The 25,001-nt window shown below is 58.1% G+C and overlaps 3 protein-coding genes across 6 annotated transcripts; 2 read left to right on the forward strand and 1 right to left on the reverse strand.

Moving 5' to 3' along the window:
• The first annotated feature begins 345 nt into the window (after positions 1–345).
• Positions 346–2,809, forward strand: REX1BD (required for excision 1-B domain containing). Its single transcript, XM_053911242.1, is given in 6 exon segments — positions 346–543; positions 586–857; positions 860–1,008; positions 1,011–1,202; positions 1,339–1,358; positions 2,636–2,809. Coding segments are annotated over 6 exon segments (867 nt in total). The 5' UTR covers positions 346–382; the 3' UTR covers positions 2,709–2,809.
• A 321-nt stretch (positions 2,810–3,130) lies between these two features.
• Positions 3,131–13,684, reverse strand: CRLF1 (cytokine receptor like factor 1). 3 transcript variants are annotated; one of them, XM_053911514.1, is made up of 9 exons: positions 13,408–13,684; positions 8,224–8,505; positions 7,762–7,891; positions 7,451–7,620; positions 6,351–6,508; positions 6,100–6,268; positions 4,040–4,227; positions 3,903–3,945; positions 3,131–3,464 (listed from the first exon to the last, which is right to left on the reverse strand). In XM_053911514.1, exons 1-9 carry the CDS (start codon positions 13,517–13,519, stop codon positions 3,451–3,453), a joined length of 1,266 nt encoding a protein of 421 aa, XP_053767489.1. In that variant the 5' UTR covers positions 13,520–13,684; the 3' UTR covers positions 3,131–3,450. The 3 variants fall into 3 exon arrangements, with proteins under 3 accessions (XP_053767489.1, XP_053767488.1, XP_053767490.1); XM_053911513.1 differs by having other exon boundaries at positions 3,903–3,950; positions 13,408–13,623; XM_053911515.1 differs by lacking the exon at positions 3,903–3,945 and having other exon boundaries at positions 13,408–13,623.
• A 5,680-nt stretch (positions 13,685–19,364) lies between these two features.
• TMEM59L (transmembrane protein 59 like) lies at positions 19,365–24,428 on the forward strand. 2 transcript variants are annotated; one of them, XM_024560937.4, is made up of 8 exons: positions 19,366–19,625; positions 20,545–20,701; positions 20,787–20,890; positions 22,025–22,177; positions 22,771–22,873; positions 23,201–23,309; positions 23,402–23,519; positions 23,777–24,428. In XM_024560937.4, exons 1-8 carry the CDS (start codon positions 19,464–19,466, stop codon positions 23,903–23,905), a joined length of 1,035 nt encoding a protein of 344 aa, XP_024416705.2. In that variant the 5' UTR covers positions 19,366–19,463; the 3' UTR covers positions 23,906–24,428. The 2 variants fall into 2 exon arrangements, with proteins under 2 accessions (XP_053767491.1, XP_024416705.2); XM_053911516.1 differs by lacking the exon at positions 22,025–22,177 and having other exon boundaries at positions 19,365–19,625.
• The last annotated feature ends 573 nt before the right edge of the window (positions 24,429–25,001 follow it).

Below are 25,001 nucleotides of genomic sequence, written 5' to 3' on the forward strand. Positions count from 1 at the left end.
GTGCATCATATGACAAGTCTTCCTTGTGTAGGGACTAAATGTGTGAAAGGAAGTCGGTGTTGATGTAAGCATATAGCAACCTACAAACTGAGGGACAGTCTTTCTATACCCAGAGACATACGCTCAAGGACAAACTAAAGAAAGCACTGGTCGAGAGCAAGGGTTGAGGGGTGCCTAGTGCCTGGTCTTCCCATTCTCCAAGTTTCCTGTTAGGAGGGCCACAGGCTGGGTTCTGAAGACCTCCGAACCTGCAGGGGGCGCCTGGCGGAGCAACGTCCTGGGTGTGGACGGGGCTTCGCAGTCGTGATCGGAGGCTGGGCCGGCTGTGCGCGTCATACCCGAAATTGCGGCAGCCAGAGGAGCACCAGAATTCGAGGAACCAATGTGGCCTTGTGTGAACCTGGGTGGAGCAGAAACGGGCGCGGGTTGGGTGATTCGGGCTCGGGTGCTTTGGCTTTATACGTCCCCCTCCAACGTCTGGACACTGGTGCAGCGCGTCCACCAATTGCAAGCTGAGCAAGTACAGGCCTTCTGCAAGCTGGAGTAAGTGCTGGTACTGGAGTGAGCTGGGGTCATAGGGTTCAGCCCTCTGCTTGCATCGGAGGTAGGCGTGCCAGGGGGTGCAGCCGGGTCCCAGTGCAGCTGCTTTGACAGGCGGGGCAGGGTTTGCAAGGGGACCCCGAATACGTCAGGATGCACACCTCAGGGCGTCTCTACCCCAAACGCGGCATTGGGCCTAATTCCTCTGCAGAAATCAGTGTCTTCCACACTCCAGTCCAGACACTTTAACGGGGGGGCTTTCATGTGGCCGATGCTGGTGCAGGGTCTGAGAGCCTGAGGGTGTAGCCTCAGGACCCCCTCTGCCACAGAGGCCACAGCCAGTACCTGCACAGCGTCCCAACATACGACTTAATGTGCTACCGGACCACAGTGCACACTGCATGAGTGACCCAGGCCTCCACTGCCTCATGGGAGGTGCTAGGGGTGAAGGCCGAGCTGGCCAGCCCCAGAGAGCACAGCAGCTGGTCCTGTGCCATGTGCGCAGCCTCCCCACTTGCTGCTGCCACCTACTCCAAAGCCTAATCTCTCCCGCTCTGGCCTGCTGGGCCTACTCTGCGCCCTCGAGGAAAGGGCCAGAAGATTCCTGTCCACTAAAACCCCCGACCCCAGAGCCCCAGATCCCACCTCTTCCCACCCCAATTGTCCTCTAAGGCTTCACTTGAGATTCTCTGGCCTCCTGGTCCCCACCTGTCCACTGGGGTTACATTAATGCTGTCCTGTATGACCTGCCCCCACCTCCACAACACTCCTCCCCTCTGGCTCTTCTTAATGCCTCAGGTCCAGTCCTCAACTCCCCGGTGGGTTTTCAGGCCCCTCCCCTCCTCAGAGTAACCCTAGACCCTAGCCTAAATTATGAGCCTACTCTTGCCCCAAGGTTCCAAGGCCCCGTGTACTATGCCTCTACAGCCAATTCCGTCTGAAATGCACTATTCCCAGACTAAGTCCATTTGAAGCCATGCCTATATTGCACTCTACTTGGGATTCCATGGCCATCCACACTTCCAAGATCAGGGTCCCAGTCTAGGTTTTTGGCCTACTTCCACCCTGGGATTATAGCGCCCGCAAGACCACGAGCCTTCAACTACTCTGCCCCCCACAAGCAATACCTAGCTGGCTGCTAGTCCCATACCACGGCTACGTGCAGGCTACAGGGTGCTCTGCACTGACTCTAGGGCTTGCCTACTCTACCCCTTCCTCAGGAGTCCCTCTTAGCTGAATCCCAGGCTCCTCCCACACAAAGCACTCCCCACCAATGGCCCCACCCCTTCACTTTTTCTGGTGTCTCTTCTCTGATATGGGGGGGCAGGGAGTAGCCTTTGCCTGCTGTGATATCCTCCTTGCTGCCCCTCCTACCCTCTGCACCAGGTGGCCCTGCTGCAATCATGGGGGCACCAGAGCTGACAGGGCAAGAGGGACACCCTGCAGCTGTGCCAGCTGATGATGAAGTGAGTGCCTCCTACTAGTGGACTGTCCGTGCTAGATTTATTGCACACGGGCCGGGCACACACTTCCAGGCAGGTGTGCCCTAGGGCTGGCACCATCAGACCCTCTGGACCTGCACACAACCCAAAGGGTGTGCACACTGGAGTCCACACCTGGTGGCTCCCAGATACAGCACATTCCCCCAGTGCACACACCCTCCATTTCCACACCAGACTCACTATTCATTTCTGGGACAGCCGCACATCTCAGACACCAATCCTGCTCCCATGGCTGGACTTGGAGCTTGGACACGTCACCCAGGCCCCACTGGACACATGCCTGCACATTCCTGCCCTTCCCCCCACCCCCAAGCACACACACATGCACACCCCTTCATCTGCTACAGTAACACTGTACACCCTCTTGATAGGATACACTCACCCAAGATGACCTTTTCTCTCTGCCCACTGTGACCTACAGGACCACCCCTATTCCCAGGCACCCAAATGGCCCTCCTGGACACTAATGCTGCCTAGAGGTTTGGTGACAGGCAGGAGAGCCCAGAGTTTGCCACAGCCCCCCTCAGAGCTGCACAGTGGAGGCTAATTTTCCCCATCTGGATTTTATTTATAGTTCCCACTCACTCTTATAGGGTAATTAAAACCATGGAAGCTATCAGCGAGGATCTCCAGGACCTCAGGTTTGATGCAGAATCTGCTGAGTGATGGAGACTCCCCAGGGACCAGCTGAGGTCAGACATGGGAAATGGGTCAGGCACCCAGCTTTGACTGCTAGCTGGCTAGGGTTGAGCCCCGTTGAGCTGTTAACCCTCCTTGAGGTCACTGTACCTCACACAAACAAAGAACCCCTCACCTGCAGCTGCTCTACTGTCTCTGCATCCTGGGGTGCTGGAGTGTGTATACCTGGTGAGGGGGCCCCACAGGGGCAGGGATGGAGGGTGGGAGACTCCTGCCAGACTGATCAAACTCTGGTGTTTTGAATCACACTCTCCAAGGAGCTTAGAAACATAGTTCTAATCCTGGGGGGAAGTGTCTGAAATTCTGGGAGGCGAGGATTTCAATCGCAGTGTCCTTATGTCTCCTCCACAGTTCTCACCCCAGGCCTCTGCAGCCCCAAACTCACCTTAACAATCAGGGCACCTAAGTAGCTCGTTTATTTAAAAAGATTCTTTGGTGGGGTCCTGGGTGAGAGAAGTAATGACTCCTCTTCACCCTCAATCCTGTCAGGGGTTCTGGGCAGCTTGGCCAACCCTCACCCCCCCGCCCCCACTGGGTGGACCCAAGGGTGGCCTTGCACGTAGGACAGAGATGTGATTCCTGGAGCTCAGTGCCCACTCCAGCTCCTGCCAAGGGTGTTCAGGCACTGTGAAGTGAGGGTACAGAGGTGGCCCCATCTGGGTGCGGCCCTGGGTCTCCATGAAGCGAGGGCAGCTCCAGATCTTAGAGCTTATCTGGCAGGACCTGTAGGCAGAGGGGAAGCCAGGCTAAGCAGGGAGCCTGGGATGGGCCAGCACTGCAGGGCAACTGAGGAGCCCCCACCTGCCCTCCAGTTCAGATCCTGGCCCCACCACTTTCAGATGAGTGACCGTGGGCAGGGTACTGCCTCTCCCTGGGCCTTGGTTCCTCATCTGAGACTATCTATCCATCCCAGGGGGTGTACTGCAGGTAAAGCCTTTGGCAAAGGGCCACATGCAGTAGACGCTGAAACATGCTAACTTGGACCAGTATGTTCATTTATTCCTGAGGATGACGTTCCACTTTGCCCATTTCCACGGAGTTGGGTGCTCTTACTAGGCTAAAAGCCAGAGCGTCAGGCACACAGTTGGTGCTAAGTAAATGCTGGTAAATAAAACTGAAGGCCATTGTCTTCCTTCGCCCATCCACCTGGGCCCCCCTTACCTCTCGCCGCGCTGCGTCTGCCCGAGGGCAGGATCCCCTCGTCCTGTGCTTGGAAGGAAGGAGGTGGTGTCTGGGGGCTGCAAACCTACCTTTCCGCCCCACCCCTCATCCTTCGCCCACGGGTCCCTCCTTCCTACCTGGTTTCGTGTCTTGTGCGACTTCTGCATCCAAGCTCGCCACTGGTCGTAGAGGCGGAAGCTGAGGTTCGAGCAGTACGCGTGCTTCTTGAGCCAGCCCAGGAACTGCTTGAGCTCGCGCCGCACGGGCCCCGAGCTCGGCTCTCCGCCACGCTGCTCGCAGGCGCCGCCGCCCGGACCCGGACGTTCTGAGGGCGGAGCGGCAGCGTCAGGACGAAACCGACAGGGGGCGCGCGCGGGCAGCAGAGGGAGGGTCCCAGCGCGGCTGACAGCGTTCCCCTCGGGGACCCCCCCCATTTCCATGAGGCCAGACGGGGTCCTCCCCATCGCCCAGCCCAGCAGCCCAGCTGCGCCCCTAAGGAGGTGGGCGGGGGGGAGTTGGGAAAGGAAGGGGCTGCTCCTCCACATCTCCTCCAGGAACCCGATTCCTGTGGCCTGAGCCAGGTGTGAGTGGAGGGAGTTGGGGGAGAAAGTGAGAGGTCAAGGCCCAAGGGATGAGACGCTGAGAAAGAGCAGGGGGCAGAGAAAGGGAGAGAGAAACAGAGGCAGAGACTGAGAGATGGGGACAAAGAGAGACAGGAGATACAGGGAAGGCCAATGCCATGAGGGTCAGCCAAGGAAATTCAGAGGGAGGACGAGGTATGGAGAAAGTCGGGGGACAGAAAGCCTGGATGTAGGGACACCAAAACCAAGAAAGGCCGAAAGAGACAGAGGGGAAGAGTGACAGAGTGACAGACAGCCCCTGGGAGCATGAGCCAATGGGATGGGGAGCGGGTGGGAGGGCCAGATGGGAAGCCCGCCTGCCGGTACAGCTGCTCAACTCAGCCAGCCCTGAACAGGCCGGCGGATAAGGACATCGGCCTCACGTCATAAATAACACAGGGGACCCGCTGACAGGCCCTGGCACAGCCCAGGCCCCTGCTGGCCTCCCCCAGTCTCCCCAGCCTCCTCTGCAGACGCAGCCGCCTGCTGGCTCCCGTGCAAGAATCGCAGGTGCTGGGCACAAGCAGGGGCCAAGGCTCAGCCCCTCCCAGTCAAGCTAGCTCCGCCCACCCCAGAACCTGGAGGGCCCCACAATGGGGGGCTGGGGAGCTGGCTTGAGCTAGGCTCTGCCCCTCCCTGGTTCTGAGACCCTCTCTGGGCCTTGGCTTCCCCATTATCTCTGGAGCAAGCATGGGCCTGGACTTCCAGCAAACTGAGTTCAGATTCCTGTATGACTTTGGGGTCTGGCTAAACCTCCTGGGGCCAGTGTCCTCACCTGAGAAAAGGGGGCCACCCTTTCAGTGACACCATGGGAGGAGAAGGGGGAGGGAGGCTTAGGTGGTGCTCACTATGAGGGCACTTTCCATGGGTTATCGCATTGCATCTCACCTGCACAACAGCCTGAGACAGAAGTCATTATCATCCCCACTTTCCAGATGGGTAAGCTGAAGCCAGACATTTCAAGTAACAGATGTCATATCATTTCACAAAGGAGAGAATGATGTTCCCTGGGCTAAGAGGAACCCCAGAAGGCAAGAGGAGCCAGACCCCTCTTGCTCCTCTGATCATCCCCAGCCCCCTACCTGGGTCAGAAGGGGAAACTGAGGCCCATCAGAGGGACAGTTGGCAGCCTATGAACCTTGAAAGCAGGGGTCTCAAACTCACTTGCCCTTAGGGGCTGGGGAGGAGGAACAGGTGGGTGAAAAGGGCCAGTTGGGGATGAGGCAACTGGAGAGAGAGGACCAGGCATAAAGGGGCACCCTTTGCTGATAGGGGCTGTGAAGCAACACTGGCTGTGCCCTATTACATCTTCTAGAAAATTTTCCTAGGGCATCTAGGACATGTGTGTTAAAACTTCCTGTTTTTAAATGTCTGCAAGTAAATCAAAGGTGTGGGGTTTTTTTTTTCAAATGACAGGTCAAAGAAAATAGATTCAGGGGCCAAATTTGGCCCCAGGGCCACCAGTTTGAGACCTCTGCTCTCCTGGGGGGAAAACAAAACAAAACAAAAGAAGAAAACAGAAGCCCAGGCTGATTTAGGGCTGCTCCTGTAACTCCCAGCCCTGTTGGGGTGCTCACCACTGCGGGGGGTGGAGGCGGCTGTGGGGTGGCTCCACTCGCTCCAGATCCCTGCCTTTTTGGAGCCGTAGATGCCAAAGGGGTTGCAGCGCACTTGCACGAAGTACACGGTCCCTGGCTTCAGGCCCGCCAGGCGACACGAGGTCTGGTTGCTCACATCGTCCACCACCTGGGTGGCAAGGGCAAGGTCAGAGGTCAGGTCGGGGCGGGTCAGGCCAGGCCAGGGCGGGGCTGGGGGATGGGGCAGACACCTTCCAATCCACACTGTCCTCCACGCGGTAGCGGATCTGGTACTTGGCTTGGAAGAGGAAGTCCTTGAGGGCTGGCGGGGAAACCCAGCGAACGCTCAGCTGGTCCTCCAGGCCCCCAACACGGCTGACGTGCACGTCGGGCGGGGGATCAGTGGTCACTGAGGGGGAGGGGTGGGGCGGGGCTTAGTCACAGGCTCCTCTGACCTGGCTGGCCCCTAACCGGGTTCAAATCCCAGAGCACATGGCTTAGGTGGCACCTGCTTCCGTTCTCCCCACTCCGCCCCCCTCGAAAACGGGTGGATTACATTAGACAATATTCGGGAAACACTCAGCGCCTAGAAGCACTCAATTAATGTTAGCTGTTATCACCATTATTATCTGTGACAGGAGCAACATAATCCTATCTTCAGGGAATTCTGCAAAAGCAGACACTGCCTAGCTGATAATATTATTATTATTATTATTCCCAGGAGGCCAGGGGGCTATCACCCCTCACCTCCAGCTCCTCCCCCCCTGACAAAGGTCATCATTATGACAGCCTTGCTGGGTGCAGAGGGACAACTGAAGCTGAGAACATGCCCACCGGAGCTTCAAGACTTCAGGAAGCAAGTAGAAAGTAGGCTGGGGTAGGTAGGGGTGACTCCAAGCCAGGAGGAATCTGGGATCCTTCTGGGAGCCCTGTGGGTAGGAGGGAGAGCTGGCTCTCCCCCTGAGGCCTTGGAGAGGGGCCGAAAGGGTTAAGGCACAGGCCTGCTCTGGGCTGAGAAACACCCTAATTAGATTAGGCCCAATTCTGCTGCAGATCATCCATTTCCTGCCTCCTGCCTGGAACGCCCCCCACCCCCAGCTCCAGGCTGTGGCTTCCTGGGGTGCCTCAGACCTGGGTGCCCCCTCCTAGCTGAGGGGAGGGGGCCCTCCAGCACACCTGGGCTTCCGAGAACGGGGCCAGGCCAGGTATTCTCCTCAGAGTGGAACTATCCTGACTAATTCAGGGGCCTAGGGATCGATGGGTACTCCCCACCCAACCATCAGTGTTGGACCAGAGATGCAGCCATGGCTGGGCTTGGTGGGGGCAGGATCTACCCCGAGGGGTGTCTCACCCACATCCAGGATGTCCAACGTGAGCACATCTGAGCGGGCCGAGCCCAGCCTGTTGGTGGCTTCCACCCAGATCTCGTAGGGGGTAAAGAGGGCCAGGTCCTTGGGGATGTGACAGGAGTGGGGTCCCACTGTGTGGTACTCCTCACACGTGTTGTCCTGCCCATACCACCTGCAGGGGAAAGGAGGGTGAGGACACTTACTAGGACAGCACCAGAATACGGATGGGACACTGGGCTCAGAGAGGACGGGCAGGTTTGGTAAAGGCCTCACAGCCAGTCTGAGACAAATGTCACCCAGGGCCACCACCAACCTCAGCTTGTACTTCAGGGAGTAGTTTGTGTGGAGGAAGGTCTCTCCATGGGCCCCCGGCGTCCAGCGGCATGTCAGGTCCTTCATATTCTTGGACCAGCAACTGATGTTGAAGGGTTTCTCTGGGGGCACTGAGGGGGGGTGCAGGGGCTGAGGGTCTGGACTGGCTGAGGACGGGCAGAGGAGCTGCTGGTCACCAGCCAGTCCCCACCTTAGAGTGGAAGGAGGGCAGGCAGGATGGATATTGTCATGATGCCCCTGCAAGAGCTCTCTTGGGGATCAGGGCAAAAGTGGGGGTTCTCCAGATGCTCACTCCCACCCTAGAGGCTTATACCTCTCAACCCATGCAAGCGTCCATGCCCCTCATCCAGCCCTGGGGCCAGAGGGCCCATGATTCATGCCCCTCTCCAGAGGGAGATGCTGCCCCTAAAAGCTACCCCTGATTGTCCTGGGGGCCACTTACGGCCAACATAGAGGCAGGAGCCCGCCAGTATGCTGCCATCTTGGGCGTGGCACACGAGGTTGTCCCCCGACTGCTGCCTGGATCCATTGAGGTTGGCCAGGGCTAGGGCCAGGGTGGAAGTGTTGAGCACACGAGAGAGCTCAGGGGGCAAGCGACGCCCGTTGAGGGTCCAGTAGAGGCCCTCTGCCGTGGGGCCTGGTGGGTCCCCGTGCACTGAGCACGTGGCCTGCAGGGAGGAGCCGATGAGAAGCGTGGGGTCCTGGGGGCTGATCACAGCTGTGTCTGGGGTCAGAGAAGAGGGCCCTATCAGGCCTGGGATAGAACTGCCCTGCACCCCACCATGCTAGGACCTCCAGGACTTGTGACAATCCTGCAAAGGTGCTCTTTACTATTATCTTCCCCTCCCTTTTTTTTTTTTTTTTTTTTAAATTTTAGAGAAAGGAAGGGAGGAGGGAAGGAAGGGGGAGATAGGGAGAGCAAGAGGAACCGACTTGTTGTTCCATTTGTGTATGCATTCATTGGTGGATTCTTGTGTGTGCCCTGACCCGATATCAAACCTGCAACCTTAGCTTTTCAGGACGACACTCTGACACTCTAACCCGAGCTACCGGCCGGGGCTTATTATTCCCATTTTACAGATAAGCAAACAGGTTCGGTCAGTTCATCCAAGCCACCTCATCACTGACCTGCTCAAGGCTCTGAGTGGTTACAAACCTCAGGCAAAAATGCCCACTCACATTCAAGTCGCTCTTGTTTTACATATAGTTCTCATGAACCCTACACTCTCTGCTTTCCTCTTTTATTATTTCATTTCATTTTTGGCAATTAGAAATAAAAGATTGTGAGTCCTTGCTCATATATCCTGAGGGCCTCACACACAGTAGGTGTCTCTGTGGGGGACTCCCTATGAAAATCCTTTTTTTTTTTTTTTTAAGCCAGCATGCTTTATTGATTGATCTTAGAGACAGAAGCATTGATTTGTTGTTCCACTTACTTATGCATTCACTGGTTGATTCTTGTATGCGCCCTGACTGGAAAGGGAACCCACAACCTTGGCCTATCTGGACGATGCTCTAATCAATTGAGGTACCTGACCAGGGCGAAAGTCCTGCTCTTTTATAGATTAAAAAACTCAAGGCTCTGAGAGATCAAGTCCCCTGCCTAAGGTCAATGACTGAGGGAAGGACACACTATTCAAACCCAGCTCTCTCCTTCTCCAAAGTCCTGCTCTATGCTGGAATGGAAGGTGACTGAGGCAAGTTCTAGGTCCCCAACCACCGTCCGAAGGGACTTGACTCAGTCCCTTGACTCTCTCTGTCCTTTGCCTCATTTTTTCTAATCTGCAAAATGGGAACAAGAAAGTTCCTGGTCCCCATGGCCATTATGATGATCAGATTCTGGAAAATGACTCCTAAATTGGGTTCTGTGAGTTGGGTGCTGAGCACTGGCCCTCAGGGATGTCCAGGGCTCCCTTTTCTGGAGATCAGAAGGTAAGAGGAGACTGTTTTACCCACAGGGAAACCAAGGGCCAGAGAAGGGGGTGGGTACTCACAGTCCAGGCCCCTGGCACCCTTCCCTGAGTCTCAGTCTACCTCTCTGGGAAGTGGGCATCATGGTGTGGAACACACACAGTTATTTGAGGACTGAAAATATTGTCCTAAGAACAACCTTGTGGGACCTTTAAGTCAGGCTGTCCTGGGTTCGAATGCCCCCAGCTCACTGTGGAAGTTCGGTCCAGGCACTTTACTTCTCTTCATCTCTGGAAAGAAGCCTCCCTCCACCAAAAGCAGTTGTAGGGACTCATTCACTCATTAGTTCAATCCTTCATTCACTGATCACCTACAGTGTGCCAGGAGCTGGGGCACCAGGGTGACCAAGATACCCAAGATTCCAGCCCTTGTGGGTCTTGAATCCAACAGAGCAGCAGGAAAAAGAAGAAATAAATATCTAAGAGAATAGGGACAAAGTAAAGCACGAGTCAGTCGTAGCAGCTCAATGGCCCAGGAGGCATGTCAAGGGAGATGGCATTTGAGCTGAGACCTGAATAAAATGAAAGAAGTAGCCACAAAAATATGTAGGATAGAGTATCTAGGCAGTGAGAGCAGCAAGTGCAAAAGTCCTGGGGCAGGAATAATAGAAATGAGGTCTGTGAGGTCAGCAGGGGCCTGACTGGTAGGGAGTATTCCGATTCTGAACAGGGAAGGGATTTGCATTTTTAAAGGATCCCCAGGCAACAGTTACAAGGGACTGACTGCAGGGGGGCAGAGGGGAGGGCAGCCAGCTTCCTTGAGATGGCCGCCAAGGACAGGATGATCCTGGCCCCCTAGAAGCAACCCTCCTCCACCCCCATGCCAGCGGCTGCCTTGTGCTGGCCTTCACTGCCCTAAATGGGAGAGGTCAGATGGACAGGGCTCCAGGGGCCAGCCCTGACGATTTTCCGGGGCTAACTTGGCCTGAGGGCCATATCTCGCTGGGGCCTCGGATCACAGTTGCGTTTGAGGCTTGGCCCAGGGCTCTCCGGAGGTCTCAGCATCCGTGCGAAGGAGCCGGGTGAGCGGGCCAGAGCCGAGGAGGCGGGGGCGGCTGGGGCGGGGTGGGGGTGGGGACTAGGGGGCCGCCCTGGAGGTCCCAGGCAGCCAGCCGCTGGCTAATTCATAATTCCTCCTGCATGAACTCGGGCGTGCCAGCATCTCTGCCCCGGCCCACCCACCACTTCCTGCCTGCCCCCACCTCCAGCAGGGTGGGAGACGTGGGCAGGCCCGGCCTGCAAGGACCCCAGACCCACTCCCAGTCCTGGGGGGTGGGTCACATCCCTCTTGCTGCCCCACCCATCGTCAAAGTCTAGTCAGGAACGGGCTTTCTGGGGGGTCCTCGCTGGGGGGCACTGCCCCTCTGCCACACCCACCTGGCCTGGACTAGCATTGCTTGCTTGCCAGCAGCTGCAGCTGCCCTCCAAGGGCTGGGCGGGGGACAGGGCGGGAGGGCAAGGCCAGGCGGGCCTGGACAGGCCAGCCCCCCCCCCCGCCCCCCCAAACTCCAGCAGGAAAGGTCAGAGGGAGGCCTTCTCCTCTTGTAATGTGGGTGCCATCCCTGATGGGTCACCTGGGCAATTGGGTTCCCCTCTCCTGTTCTCAGTTTCCTCTTCCATAAAATGGGAGGAAAATATATCTACCTGCTGGAGAGAGTAATGAAATGTAATTGCAAGGTCCAGAGTGCCTAGGAACTATTAGGATTACAGCCCCTCCCAGCTCTGAGGTCCTGGCTGGCCGTGCACTCCCCAAATAATGGGCCAAGGCACTAAAGACTGGGATGCAAACATTCTGTGGCAAAGCAGCTGGGAAGAGCCCACTGAAGTTAGGGGGCCCTTGGCCTGATTGGGGGGCCTCTTAGAAGGCTCCCCAAAGCATGTCCCTGGGCTAGGCTTTTGGACAGCCCTCCCATCCTACATCCCTGCCTCCCTGCCATTCCTGCAGAGCTGGGGCCTTTAAAAGTTTTTCCCTTCCCCACTTTCCAATCTGGAGCCACTGCCGTTATTAAAAAGGAACACCATGTGTTTTAAAAGGGAAAAGTGTGAGATTCTCTGCAAGCAATGCAGGAGGGTGGCCTTCATCCTGGGGTCCCCACAGGGGTTCCCATCTCCCATCCTGCTGGTACCTGCAGAGACTTTACGACCCACCCGCCTGCTGGTCAGGTGCTAAGACACACCGTAAGTAGAAACATATTGCCGAGGTGTGAGAATCTTTTATTTAATTTCTTTCCCCTTAAAGGAAAAAACACACGTACAACAGCCACCCCCCCCCCACCTTCCCTGCTGCTTTAGGGGCTGGAAACAAAGCCTGCTATGAACACTGGCACTCACAGGCGCTGCCCACTGTCTGGCAAAGGCGTCAGGGATCTAGAGAGGGCCTGGGGCAGCCCCTCACCTGCCCAGGCGTCCTGGACTGCTGGGTTTTCAGCAAGTGCCCCTAGGGGGTGCCCGGACCCTGCCCTCTCTAGAGGAGCACCACAGGGAGCCTACAGACAGCTCCTTGCAGTGTGGGGCATCCTGGGCAGCAGTGAGTGTCCACCTGAGGTGACCTGCATGTCTGGACGTAGTGTGCGGAGTGACTATGAGTGTCCAGGGCAGGTTTTGCCTGCGTGTGTGCTCCTGTGTTATATCCCTTGAGGAATGAGTGTGTGACCACGAAAGTGTGTGTGCCAGGGATGGAATGCGTGCGCTCCCCGATGGTGTGCGAATGTGCATCTGGGATTCAGTGTGAGCGTCTGAGGGCCAGGGTGACGGGCCACAAGCCAGTACGTCTTTGTGTGTCTCTGGGTGTGTCCCAGAGCGGGTCTGGATGTAGAGACGATGTCCTGGAAAGGGTGTCCATGGGGTGGGGGACAGAGAGTGCCGAGGCCAGGAGCTCCCGACGGGGCGGGGGTCTTGGCCTGCCCAACTGTAGGTTTCTGGGCCCCCCCCCCCCCCACCAAGGCTGGGTCCGCGGTGCCCGGATTCGCTGGCTCCCGATTCCTCTCTCTCTCACCCACTGGCTCACAAAAATTTCTCTTGCTGCAGGCTCCCAGCCCAGAGCAGCCCAACCGGTAACAGTTCCGAGCTGCCCCGGTGACTGGGACTCCGCGGACCCCCTTGCGCGGTGTCCCGCCGGGGGAGGGCGGCGCCGCCGGCCCGCGGAGAGGCGCGTCCCCGGGGACCCCGGGCCGCGCGCCAGGCGGCCAGAGCCGCCCCCCTCCCGCCCCGCCTTCCTCGTGGGGCTCATCCCTCCACCGGGGGGTGCTCGGGGCCGGCACCCAGCGCGCCTTCAGCGTGCGCCCCCGCCCAGGAGCGGTGCCCCGCGGTCTCCGCGGCTCGGAGTCCACGGACGCTATTGCGTGCGCCCGCCGAGTCCCGGCATGCAGAGGGTCCCAGGCCGCGGCCCCCGATACTCCGGGGGCCGGGCCAGACGTCCTCCGCCAGGCGGCCCAGGTAAGGCCTCGGGCGCGGAAGCCAGACCCGCGGGCCAGTGGACTGCTGCGCTGTGCGCCCCGCAGGTGAGGGCGCCCCGAGGGCCGTGCCGGGGGCGCCTTCCTTTGTTCCCGGGCTGTCCAGGTGGCGCCTGCTCTCCCTCCCCCCCCCCCCGCGCCTGCCCCCAGGGCGCACTCTCTTCTCCCAGGCGGGAAAGGGAGAGCAGGGCGCTGGGTACTCACGGGCTCCTGATCCGTCTCGAGGCGCCCCGAGGACGCAGAACAGCAGTAGGGGCAGCAGCGGCGGCGGCCGCCGCGCGGATTGGGCGGCGGGGCCCAGGCGGCCGGCGGGCATGGGGCCGGCGCTGCCGGGGGCGCGCGGCAGGCAGCGGCAGCGGCGGCGCGAGGCGCGGGAGGGAGCGGGTTGGGCAGCCCGCACGTCGCTGGGCGCGGGCGGGGAGGCCGAAGCAAGTCTGAGCAGCCGAATTGACAAGGCGCTAATGCGCCGCTGGCCCCGCCCGGCCCCGCCCCCGGCCCGGCCCGGCAATTGGGGGAGGCTGGGAGCGACGGGCCCCGCATCGGCTTCTCCGCTGCCCGCCCGCCCGCGGGCATCGCGCGCCCCACCCGTCCGGCCTCCGCCCCGCCGCGCACCGCCCCGCGCACCGCTCACCCCGTCCCATGGCCCAGAACCCCCTCCCACCCAACCCCTACGGGCCCGGGACTTCCCATTTGAACCCAACCCGCTCCAGGCTCCGCACACCCAATGTGGGACCTGGCGCCCCCAACTCTATTTCATATTGCCGCCCACTTTCCTGCACCCTGCTCTCGGCCTCGTGCCGCTTCAGTGTCCCCTGTGGCCCTCAGCCTTGGCCCGCTCTCCCCACCGCCGCCGTAATCCTCTGTCTAGCCCCCACCCCAGCTCTGGTCCCAACACACCACTGAGTGGTCCCTGAGCCCCACCAGTTTCCATGTCCAGCCCCCCTTCCTCCCCTGGGGCCTGAAAGTCGTCCCCTACTCTTCCACGCCAGAGGCGCGCGGGTCCCACCAGTCTCGGCCCAACGGCCCCCCTCTCACAGCATCCCGCCTCTCCTCCGTCCTTTGCGGCAACCCCCGGCCCAGGCTTTGCTGGAGGGAAGACGGGGGAAAAAAGCTGGAAGCGCGGAGTCCTCCCGCCCTCACTCTAGGTCAGCTGTCCCTCTCGCACGGGATGGGGCGGGAGTTCTTCAGGGCGCCTGGGGGGCCTCAGGAGGGAGCTCCCGCGTGGGCAGACGGGGGAAACGGGCCCCGGTGGGAGCAGGGACGGGGCCCTGTGAGGGTCCAGCCCGCGGGCGATAGCGATGTCCAGGAGGAAAGCGGTAAGGAGCCCCCCCCGCGACTCATTGACACCCCCCACGGAAAAATCCGCTCAACGGCCAGCGGGTGGGGTGCGCCACGCAGTGAGTAATCGCTCCGGCGGCCGCCGCCCGCCGACTCCAGGTAACGCCGGCTGCCGGGAGCGATGCTAGTTTGTCTTACTTTTTTTTTTTTTTTTTTTGCGCAGGAATCCTTCTCAGTGTTATTACTTTTGGCCATTGCTTGGGTGTCGGGACCCTGTTCCCGGACGCCTCATTCCACTGCTCTCGGTCCCTAGCCGACCAGTGCGCCCTGGATAAGAGTTCCTGAGCCCCAAGGCCTCCGTGGAAGGGCGCCTGAAATGAGAGTTCCAGCCCCGCGGGCGGTTTGGGTGGAAGCCCCGCCCATAGCCGTGCGTCCTGAGAGGGGAAGGTCTCTAACTCTCCCTTCACCGCGTGCCCTTAGAGGCCGGGACCCTTCACCCATGTCCCTAATTAGCCAAGGGAATAAAAGTGATTGGGGGGGTTCAGGAGCCTCAACCTTGTTTGCTCAAGGCCCCCTCCACCTCTGTTACTTAGGTCTCCAACTGACTCCCCAAAGAGTCAGAAAAGAGAATTGGAGAATGGGGTCCTAGGGGAAGGTGGGGTGGGGATAAATGAAGCCTTTTACTGGGACCGGCCAGGCATATGCCTCAGTTTCTCCCTGGGCACAGTGAGTGTGACTCCTAGCCAGCCTAAGGGGTTCTGTAGGAAAATGCAATGCAGCAGAGTGCCCCACAATCTAAAGTGCTTAGCATAGCACTGAGCACTGGGGGCGTGTGCTTTTGGGACAAAGGTGGTCCCCAGGTCTCAGTTTGTCACCTCTGAAAAATGGGGCCATAATTCTGGGGCCAGGTGGGTGGTCTAGAAGGTGAAGTGGAGGTGGCAGTTCTTGAATGGAATTGTGACCAGGATTCATGCCACCCTTCCTCCCCCTTCAACGTTTGACTCCTTCCTCGGAGGACTTCTAGTTTCTGGAGCAAAATCTTGATATTTCCCTCCAACGTCTGCTCCTCCCCCAGTCATTCCCCGGTTTTGGAAAAAGGCTCCCCCATCCACCCAGGTGCTCAGGCCAGAGACCTGGAGGCGTGCGTGACAACTCTCTCCTTTGTGCATCCCCCACGTCCCATCCATCAGCAAATCCTGTTGGCTGTGATTCCAAAATACATCCCCATCCTGAAATTCTGACCCCCTTCTCCCCACCCCATATGGGTCCAGGCTCCACCATCTCCCTCTGGGGTGTTGCCCAGCCTCCTTCTATAATTCCCCGTAACCTTCCTGCCCCCATCTGCACAGCAGGCAGAGGGAGCTTTTAAAAGAAGTGAAGCAAGTCTCCTCTACCCTGTCACACTCCTCCCCTCCTCTTCTTCCCCTTCCTCTCCCTCACTCTCTCCAGCCAGTGCAGCCCCGTTTCCCCGAACACATCAGGCAGGGATTTTGTATGTTTGCTGTTCCTTCTGCAGGGATGCAGTTCCCCCAAATCTTCCCCCAGTCAGTCCTTTCTCTTCCATCAGGTCGCAGATCAAATGTCACCTTTTAAAAGGACCTCCCACCCTCCCCGAGCACTCTGTATCCCTTTCCCCCTTTTAAATAGAACACAGTTCTTCAAATGCTGGTTTTCTCTGGTGACTTATTTCCTTTAGACTGTGAGCACCCTGAGAGCCCAACGTGAGATTAGGATCTCACGTTGGGCCCAGCGCAGAAGAAGAGCTCAGTGAACATTTGCAAAATGAAAGGACATAGAATTCTCCGTCCCTCCAAGCAAGCAGCAAGAAAACTCACTCCCAGCGAATCATGCTGCCTGGGGTCCCAGCCAGGTCTATGCCCCTAGCGTGCTGTGTGGTTCAAGCTAGTATTAGCCTCCGCCCTCCTGGTCCTTATCTATAGAAGGGTATGGATCCTTTGGATTTCCCAGTGTTGTCCAGCCCTGTCCTTGAGTGTGCCCTCTGCTCTCTGGGTGACCTTGACCCCCATACCTTTGACTTTAAGGAAAGATTTGACCTCTGGGTGCACCCTTCTTACCCTTAGTGCCCCTGTGGCTTAACCCCTTCTTCCCCAGTTGCACCACCTCTTTGTACAGGAAGAGGAACCAACCAGCATTGATGGAACTTCTAGCAAATATTGACCCAAGTCCTTGAAGGTGGCTGGGAATGTACTGAGGGGGCAGATGGAGGGAGGGCCCCACATGGACTAGGGGAAGGCCTGCTCCTTAGTCTTTCAACCTCTGCACCTAAATATTAGGTTGAGGGAGACCCTTCAGCCCCAGCTCCCTGCGTCATTCCAAGGCACGGAAGCGCCACTGGGAGGAGGCCGTGATTACAGCACATTTAGGGTTTCGTAAGGACCCAGAGCCAGTGGGAATGAGGAGGGCAAAGAGCTGCCCTCCCAAGAGACACCTCCCCTGACCTTGTGTTTCAGGTCAGTGCTCTCAGGAGGTGGTGACAGTAAGGTGGACAGGGGGGTTATGGCAGCAGAATCAGGTTCAGGACCTGTGTGCACAAGACAGTGGGGCTTTATCATTTCCACCTAGGAGGCTGAGCCTAGGGAGCTGGGTCGCTTGGGTTACAGGCACTGGGGGTGGGAGTCCCAGGGCTGCCCAGATCCAGGTCAGGGCCAGTGCTCTGGGCCATGGAGGCCTGGGTTCCTTTCTCCTCTAGTACCCTGGAGAACCTCAGATATCTGGGGTTCAGGAGGCGCTGGCAGTTGAGGAAGGGAGACATTGTGCCCCTTTCCCCTCCCTGCCCATTGTCAGCAATCTCTGGCGCCAAGAGCCCGTGCCTTCTCCCCAGCCTGTACCCGACTTGGGGGTGGGGGTCAGCAGGGTCGTGGTGAGGGCGGCAAGGGACAAAGGGCGCTTGTCCGATGCCCGCTCTGACCTCGACCGCTGCTTCCCGGACGCTGGGCCGCCGCTGATTCACACCCAGGCTGGCCGCAGAGCCCCCAGCCAGCCGCCCCCGCCGGGCCGCCCCGGGGGGTAGGAAGTTGGGGGGGGGGGATGAGGGGCGGCGCCGAGTCAACTTTCCCTCTTAAGCCCCGAAGGAATGTCGGCGGATTTCCTGAAATCCGACCCTGGCCGCCCGCCGGCCCTCCCGCCCCTCACCTGGATCTGCTCCCTCGGGAACTGCAGGAGGGGCGAGGGGGCTCACCTGGGAGGCCGAGGTCAAGTCCTCCTTCCGCTCCCACCCCCATTGGCTTCGTGGAGCAGAAAGGGGGGGCTGCAATCAAACCTTTTCATTCCTCTCCGGAGACCTAGGCCAGTGGTCCAACCCCTCCTGCCTCAGTTTCCCGCCCCACCCCCGCAGGACTCGGGATGTCCTTACTTCCTATTACGCTCTAAGCGACGCCTCTTAGGCTCCACGTGCCTCACCCGGACCGGCCACTTCTTGGCCACCCTAAGCCTCAGTTTCCTCATCTGTAAATTAGGAAATGCTATCAATACTTCCTTACAGGGTTCTTACAAGAAAAATGCCTGGGAAGTGTTTTGAGATGAATGGAGGACGGTCATTGTGGAAGGCTTAAGCGTACGGGGCTCTGGAACTGGCTTGAATCCTAACTGCCGAGGGGTCCTGGGGCCTAGGTTTCCCACCAGTGAAATCGGGATGTTTTCCGAGGCTCGGGACTGACGCCCGGTGAGTTAGACAAGGGGTTCCCCCACACTCGCGCAAGTCGGGGCTGAAGCCCCTCGCCGCAGGGTCGCCGCGGCCTAGCCGGGGAGGGGAAGGGGAGGGGCGCGCCGGGATCCAGATGTTCGGGGTTCACCAGGCACAGCCGCGCCTGATTAAGCCACGTGGGGCCGGCGGAGGCCGCGGAGATGAAAGCGCGGTGGCCGACCCGGGAGAAAGCGTGCGCCATTCCAACCCCCATCTACCCGGTTCCTTCCTCCTGGGCCGGAACCTGCGGCGGCCTCTGACCCGTAGACCCCGCGCGGCTGCCACACTGTCTGCGGGGGCGGGGCGTAGAAGACGCGCAGGCGGACGCTCGGCCTTGGCAGGCACCTGTGAAGGGCACGCCAGCGAGAAGCGGTCGTCTTTGCAGACGACCCAGATTTAGAGGGGCGCCCCAACTCCCAAGCATGAGGAAGAGTTAGCTAGAGTGACCTTATAACGCTAGATTCACGGAGCTACAATGTGTCACTTGGAGTGGGTCTTTTATGGAAACCAGAAGTGTCCGTTTGTCCCAAGTTTTCCCAAGAGAATTAGAAATTTTAGCAGCACCTCCGCATCCCCATCTGTAGCTCTGTACCCCATCCCACTCGGCCTGAGGCCGAAGGCCCCCCAGTGTGGGGGAGTAGGGGTCAGATCCACGAGATGTGGATCGGGGCTGGGCCACAGGAAGGCGAGGCTGGGGGAGCCCTGAAGGGGCTGAGAGGGCTTCCCTAAGGAGGCAAACTTCGCACAAGTTACCAACTCCCTGACTCAGGTGTCAAAGGAGATAATGCCAAGGACCTTCCCTAGGCCTTGGCTGACCTAGCCCTGAGACCATCACTACCCTGCACCTCTGCTCTCTGACTGGGCTCCAACCCACCTCCCTCCTCTCCTAACAAGCCCCTCCCTGCTCCAGGGTTCCTCAGTTCCTTCTGCCTCGGTTACCTGGCTTGGTCCTACACGATACCCTGGCGAATAAACCCCTCTTATCTCATAACCCGATTTGTTGGCCTTTGCTCCTAGCTCCGGCTGAGAGCTTCTCCCCAGTGAATACGAGGGAGGTGTCAGGGAACCCCCGAGACAGACCAGACGTCAGGGGCTGGAATACACCTGCCGGCACCCCTGAGGTGCAGCAGAGCGGCTGCCCCGCCCGTTCTCCGCATCCTCCGCCCTCCCTTCCCAGGCTGCCTCGCTCGGGTGACGTCAGCGACCCGGTCCCCGCCGCCGCCGCATCTTCGGCGCCTGCGGGAGCTGGTGTCCCGCGCCCCTTGCGCCTGGCCCAGCCATGGCTCTGGTGGCCCTGCTGCCTCTCCTGCTACTGTTGCTTCAGCCTCTGCCCGCCACGCTCGCGCCACCAGCCCGCGACCCCTTCGCCCCGCAGCTCGGGGATACGCAGAGCTGCCAGCTGCGATGCCGCGATCGCTACCCTGTTCCGCAACCCTCGCAGGTGACGCGCTTACAGCGCCAGCCCGAAGACCCTCGATCACCTGATGGGGGAGGGGGAGGGGATTCAGGTCCCTCTGTAGAGAGCAGGAGACTCGTTCCTAGGAGGGGGAAGGGGTTGGAAATGCTAGGTGTCTCTCCTGTGAGGTTGAGTTCCTTTGGTGGGGGAAGGGCTGGGGTCCCTTGAAAGGGGGCAAGCGCAGACACCCGAGTCCCCCAATATAATGCGGGTGTTTCTGCCTTGGGGAAAGGACTGGGAGGGCCCTGCGATGGGGGAGGGTACTGGGATGCGGGTCCCTCGGATGAATGCGGGGTTGTGGGGCAGGGGGGTGTCCCTCCTAGCGGGGATGGGGTAAGGCGAGGACTGAGAATCCTAATGCCACCTGGCGGACTCCAGTTACACTCTGCTGCGTAAGGACCCTGGCGTGCCCAACCCTCACGTCCTTCAGGCCAGACAGGCCCCTTCTTCTCGCCCACCCGAGGAGCTTTCATATACTCACATATTCCTCCTTACACCCACTCAGAGTTACCAGCCCCCACTTGTACCCTTACTTCCCCACCAGGCTCCTTCCCAATTTTCACAGGCCTCTAGGGTGAGGAAGCCTCCTCCCCCTTTTTCAGGTCCTGAGAATCTCCCTCAATCTCCCCCCTCTTCCCTGGAGCCTTTTGGGGGCCAATTTTCCTCCATCTCCCGCAGTTTTCTAACCTTTGCTGAAACCAGCATTCTCCATTGTCCATCTTCCTCCCCCCTCCCCCTCTGTCCTCCTCAGAGCTGAGACCCCCACTATTTATATTCTTAGCATCATCCTAATCTCCCTAGATTTGAGGAAAGGGAACCAAATCTTCTACCTCTTCCCCTGAGTACTTCCGGCACCCACCTCCTCCCCCCTCCCTCTGGCCTGAGCCCTGTACCCCCCTCCTAGGAGGAACTTGAGCAGGACGACCCCTCCAAGTCCCGGAATGAATATGACAGGGCCGTCTTCACCAGTGCTTGTGAGCGAGGCTGTCGCCTCTTCTCCATCTGCCGGTTCGTGGCCAGGAGCTCCAAACCCAATGCCACACAAACTGAGTGTGAAGCAGGTAAGGGCTGGCTGAGTGGGCCAGGGTGGGGACAGGTGACCTGGGAAGTCTGCCCTCTCCCCATCACCCTCTTCTGCCCCTGCAGCCTGTGTGGAAGCCTATGTGAAGGAGGTGGAGCAGCAGGCCTGCAGCGAGGGCTGTTGGAGCCAGAACCCTGAGCTGGAGCTTGAACCAGAGTCCAAGCAGAAGGTGGGCACCCTCCCACCTGCCTCTCTGGGCTTATACCCCCACCCCTGCAAATCCACACTCATGTCCAGAGTCTCCCAGGCTCTCTGATCCATTCTTTGCCTACTGGGTATCCTCAATCAAGCATGTCACATCTCAAGCCTCAAGCCTCAGTTGTCATTCTGTGACATGGGAAGTACCCTCTCACCACCCCTCCCCACCACCTTGCAGGAACTAAATAACAGCCACCGTTTATCAAGTATTTTTCCTGGTCCGGGCCTGACTTTAGCCTGTCCCAAATTCCTTGTGCTGCCCAGAGGCACCAGGGACAGTGTCATACCTAAGGAGTCCAAGGTCTCACAGAGCTGTGTGCATGGTGGCATCTGAAGCCAGTGCCACCAGGGCTTATAACCATCCCTCAACTATCTCATCTTCAGTGCCACCAGAGCTCACTTTATCGAGTATCTATTGCATGCCATGTGCTGGTTAAACACTTTTCTTGTTGTGAACAGGTGGCTAGTCATCTGGAGAGCTTTGAACTGAGGCTCAGGGGGAAGCAGCCTTCCAAGTACACACACACATTGTCCCCCCACAGCAACCGTCCTGGGGAGAAATAATAACTGCTCACTCATAGTCATGAGTGAACCTAGGCAATGTGGCATCAGAGGAAACTGAGGCACGGGAAATAATTAATCTTAGCCAGAGACCCAGGGGCTGGGATTCTGCACAGAGCCCTTTCCCACCTCTCTTCATTTTCTTCCACCTGCTCTAGTCTTTCACTGTTCATAAAAGCACAGAGCACTATTATTCCTTCTTATTCTGATACCATCAAAAGAAAAATAATGGTGATGGCAACATTTTGAATAACAGCAGCTATTATATATTGGGCACTAGTGCTGTGTCATTGTCTAGTTGAAATCTTGTAGCAACCCCATAATGGAAGGGAATTATTCCCATTCTAGAGCTCAGAGAGGGCAACCCATTTCCCTGAGGGCACCCAGCCAGCCAAATACAGCAGGAGTCTGTTTCTCCCTGTTGAAGCCCTGTTGCCCCAAACCACTTGGTGAAGTCCAATCACAGTGGACTCGCCCAGCTCTCTTCCCATTGGTCAGTGCCCTACCTCAATCACATTCCGTGCCTTGGGCTTCCGCTTGGCAGAAAAAGGCTCTGGAAGCTCCGAGCAGGGCTCTTTCGTTCCTGGACTTGTTTTCCACCCTCTGCAATGACCTTGTCAACTCGGCCCAGGGCTTCATCTCCTCCACCTGGACATATTACCTGCAGACTGACAATGGGAAGGTGGTGGTGTTCCAGGTGAGGAGTCTGTCAAGGGCCACACCAGAGTGGTTGGTGGGTGGTCAGGGTAAGAAGGCAGGATACTATCATTCTTGGCTCGTGAAATGCAAAATGTATAAGTGATCAATCAATTAAGCTTCAGACACAGCTGGATTCAAGGGTTCCATGTCTCATTTTACCACTTGATTCTGTTTTCCTCTGTGTTAGCTTTATTCCCAGGCAAACATTTTACTTCTCATAGCAGGGTGGATGCCTAAGGCTCTAAATTACTTCTCTAGAGTTTTAACTAAGCAGGAATTTACTCTGATTGGCCCTGGCTGGGTCATGTGAGCACCTCTCAGCCAATCCCTGTGATTCTATTGGCTTGGCCTGGATCATGTTCTTCAGGAGCAGGAGCCTGGGGTCAAGACACACTGAGGGGCCCACAATAGCAGGGAACAACATCCCTGACATCACAGCCCCGTGGAAGACTGTACTTCCTGCACCCAGTGGAACTAGGTGCCAGCTGAGCATGGGTCAGTGTAGCCCATAGAGGCAAAGAGAGGTGCTTCCCAGAACCAAGGTGGTGCCTTTCTAAAAGACTTCTCTGTGCTGTCTTATTCTTGGTCCAGACCCAGCCCGTGGTAGAGAGCCTAGGGCATGAGGGGTCCCATCTGCAGCGAGTGGAGGTGACCTGGCGGGGATCCCATACTGAGGCCTTGGAGGTGCATGTAGGTAAGATCTGAGTCTAGACCAGTGTCCCTTTCAGGGGTGGCTCCACTGCCATAGGAGTCCTGGTAAATGAACCCTCTAGGACTGGGATTTCTGTCTCAACTCCTGGAGTTCCATAGTCTGTCGCCCAGGGTTCCATAGTCCATCTCCCAGGGTTCCCTGGTCTGTTTGCTAGGGTTTCATGGTCCGTCCCAGGGTTCTGATCTATTCCAGGACTCCATGGCCCATTATGCCAGGTCCTGGCTTCCTTTTTCCTCTCTTACGGCTGCTGTGGCCTGTAGGGGAAGGACTGAGGCCACTGAGGAACAGCCTGTCTCTCTGACCCTTTAGGCTCCTTGGACAAGGTGAGGAAGGCCAAGATCCGAGTCAAGACCAATAGCAAGGCCAAGGTGGAGTCAGATGAGCTGCAGGACAATGACTTCCTCAGTTGCATGTCCCGGTGGGTGGCAGGATCCTGGGAGTGGGGTTGGGCAGGAGGGAAGGGTTCCCAATCCCACTAGGGTCACTGAGAGTATATGCCATGTTGGGCAGGCGCTCTGGGCTTCCTCGCTGGATTCTGGCTTGCTGCCTCTTCCTCTCTGTGCTGGTGATGCTATGGCTCAGCTGCTCCACTTTGGTGACTGCTCCTGGCCAGCACCTCAAGTTCCAGGTGGGTGGGGCCAGTGGGTGATTCTGGAGGAGGGGTTGGGGAGAGCTGCTCCCTAGTTCTGGATAAGTCTACCCCCTCTCCATGGAGGCAGGGCCCACTGACTTGCTGTTTGGCATTGGGTAAGTTTCTTCACTCCCTTGTGAAATGGGGGGGAAGAACACCCCCACCTTTAATCAGAGTGACCTGAGATCCGGGGTGGGAAGATCTCTTGCAGGGTAGGGGCTCAGTAGCCTGCCCTCCCTCCTCCTCCCTTACAGCCCCTGACCCTGGAGCAACACAAGGGCTTCATTGTAGAGCCAGACTGGCCCCTGTACCCTACCCCATCGCATGACTTTGGGGACAGTCCCCCACCCTACAAACTGAAGCTGGACCTGACTAAGCTGTAGGCCTTCCTTGGCCTGAGCACTGCCAGGGGCAGGAGCTCCTCCATCCTCACTGCCCTGAACCCAGGGGTCCAGGCCAGGGTGGAACCATCCTTGGACTCCTGTAGCCCCAAATCCTCTCTCCCTGGTCCCATTCCTCATCCCTCTGGGTCCTGGGGTCACCATGCCGCCACTGGGGGGCGGGATCTGGCTTTTGTTCCTCCCTGGGCCTCCTTTCCCTGGAGTGTGCCATTTTTTTGTCTTCTATTGTGTAGCTTCATGAGTATTTAAACCCAAGTTCTGTGCCTCATTCCTCCTTCCTTGTCCCTACTCAGGATGGAGGACATTTCTGAGGTCTCTGGGGAACCAATCACCTTGTGCTAGGGCTCCCCACTTTCTCCCCACCTCACCTCCAGAGATCCAGCTCTGGTGGGAGGAGGCCCTCTGGGGAGGAGGCTGTGGGCAGCTCCATGCTGTGAGGGTGGGTGGCTAAGGCTGGAATTGCAGCATGGGGGTTGGGAGGAATAAACCATGTACATAAAAGGTGTCTTGGACCAAGCCTGCTTCTGTTTGTTTTTCCATCGGCCCTTGGAAAAGTGGTCTGAGCATGGCCATGACCATTGCTCACCAGGCCCTTCTGAGATGGGGGAAGCTCTGGGAAATCCCTGTGGCTCATGTGCCCCTAGAGTTTAATCCACCTGGGTCCTCAGCCTTCCAGCTAGAGTCAGCTGTGGTGGTGGGAGGGAGCGGTGACAGGACCAGCACGATGTGGGAAGAAGGAGGAGTGAGAAGTTGTGTTTCTCTCCATATGTCCTTCTCTATATTCCCCAACCAAAGGCCACAGCTCTACCAAGTGAGCCTTCAGCCTGGGCATGGACAGTTCCCCGCTGTTGCTTGTTCTGCAGTAGTGTCACACCCATGTCAGTTACCCAGCTGTGCACACACCTTTGCAAAGGGCCCCTTCATTACAACGCTCCTGAATCATCCATTCTCAGGGGCTCCTGCTGCTGCCAGGACCCTGCCTGATAACGTGAGCATCAGGATTCAACACGAAGGCAATTTAGGCCCCCAGGCGTCATTCTGAGCCTGGCTTGTAGTTTCAGGGCCTCCCTTAGGAGCG

The sequence above is a fragment of the Desmodus rotundus genome, chromosome 9 (assembly GCF_022682495.2).
Source record: "Desmodus rotundus isolate HL8 chromosome 9, HLdesRot8A.1, whole genome shotgun sequence".
Taxonomy (NCBI): domain Eukaryota; kingdom Metazoa; phylum Chordata; class Mammalia; order Chiroptera; family Phyllostomidae; genus Desmodus; species Desmodus rotundus.

What these genes read in the sequence shown, in the direction of transcription:
- CRLF1 (XM_053911513.1), bottom strand. Translation starts at nt 13,519, where the DNA reads ATGCCCGCCGGCCGCCTGGGCCCCGCCGCCCAATCCGCGCGGCGGCCG. An exon ending in CTCCTGCCTCTATGTTGGCC is followed by an intron (nt 7,892 to 8,223) that starts GTAAGTGGCCCC and finishes ACCCCCCCTCAG; the next exon opens with TGCCCCCAGAGAAACCCTTC. An exon ending in CGCCTCCACCCCCCGCAGTG is followed by an intron (nt 4,228 to 6,099) that starts GTGAGCACCCCA and finishes CTCCGCCCTCAG; the next exon opens with AACGTCCGGGTCCGGGCGGC.
- TMEM59L (XM_024560937.4), top strand. Translation starts at nt 19,464, where the DNA reads ATGGCTCTGGTGGCCCTGCTGCCTCTCCTGCTACTGTTGCTTCAGCCT. An exon ending in CTGTTCCGCAACCCTCGCAG is followed by an intron (nt 19,626 to 20,544) that starts GTGACGCGCTTA and finishes CCCCCCTCCTAG; the next exon opens with GAGGAACTTGAGCAGGACGA. An exon ending in AACCAGAGTCCAAGCAGAAG is followed by an intron (nt 20,891 to 22,024) that starts GTGGGCACCCTC and finishes TCCGCTTGGCAG; the next exon opens with AAAAAGGCTCTGGAAGCTCC.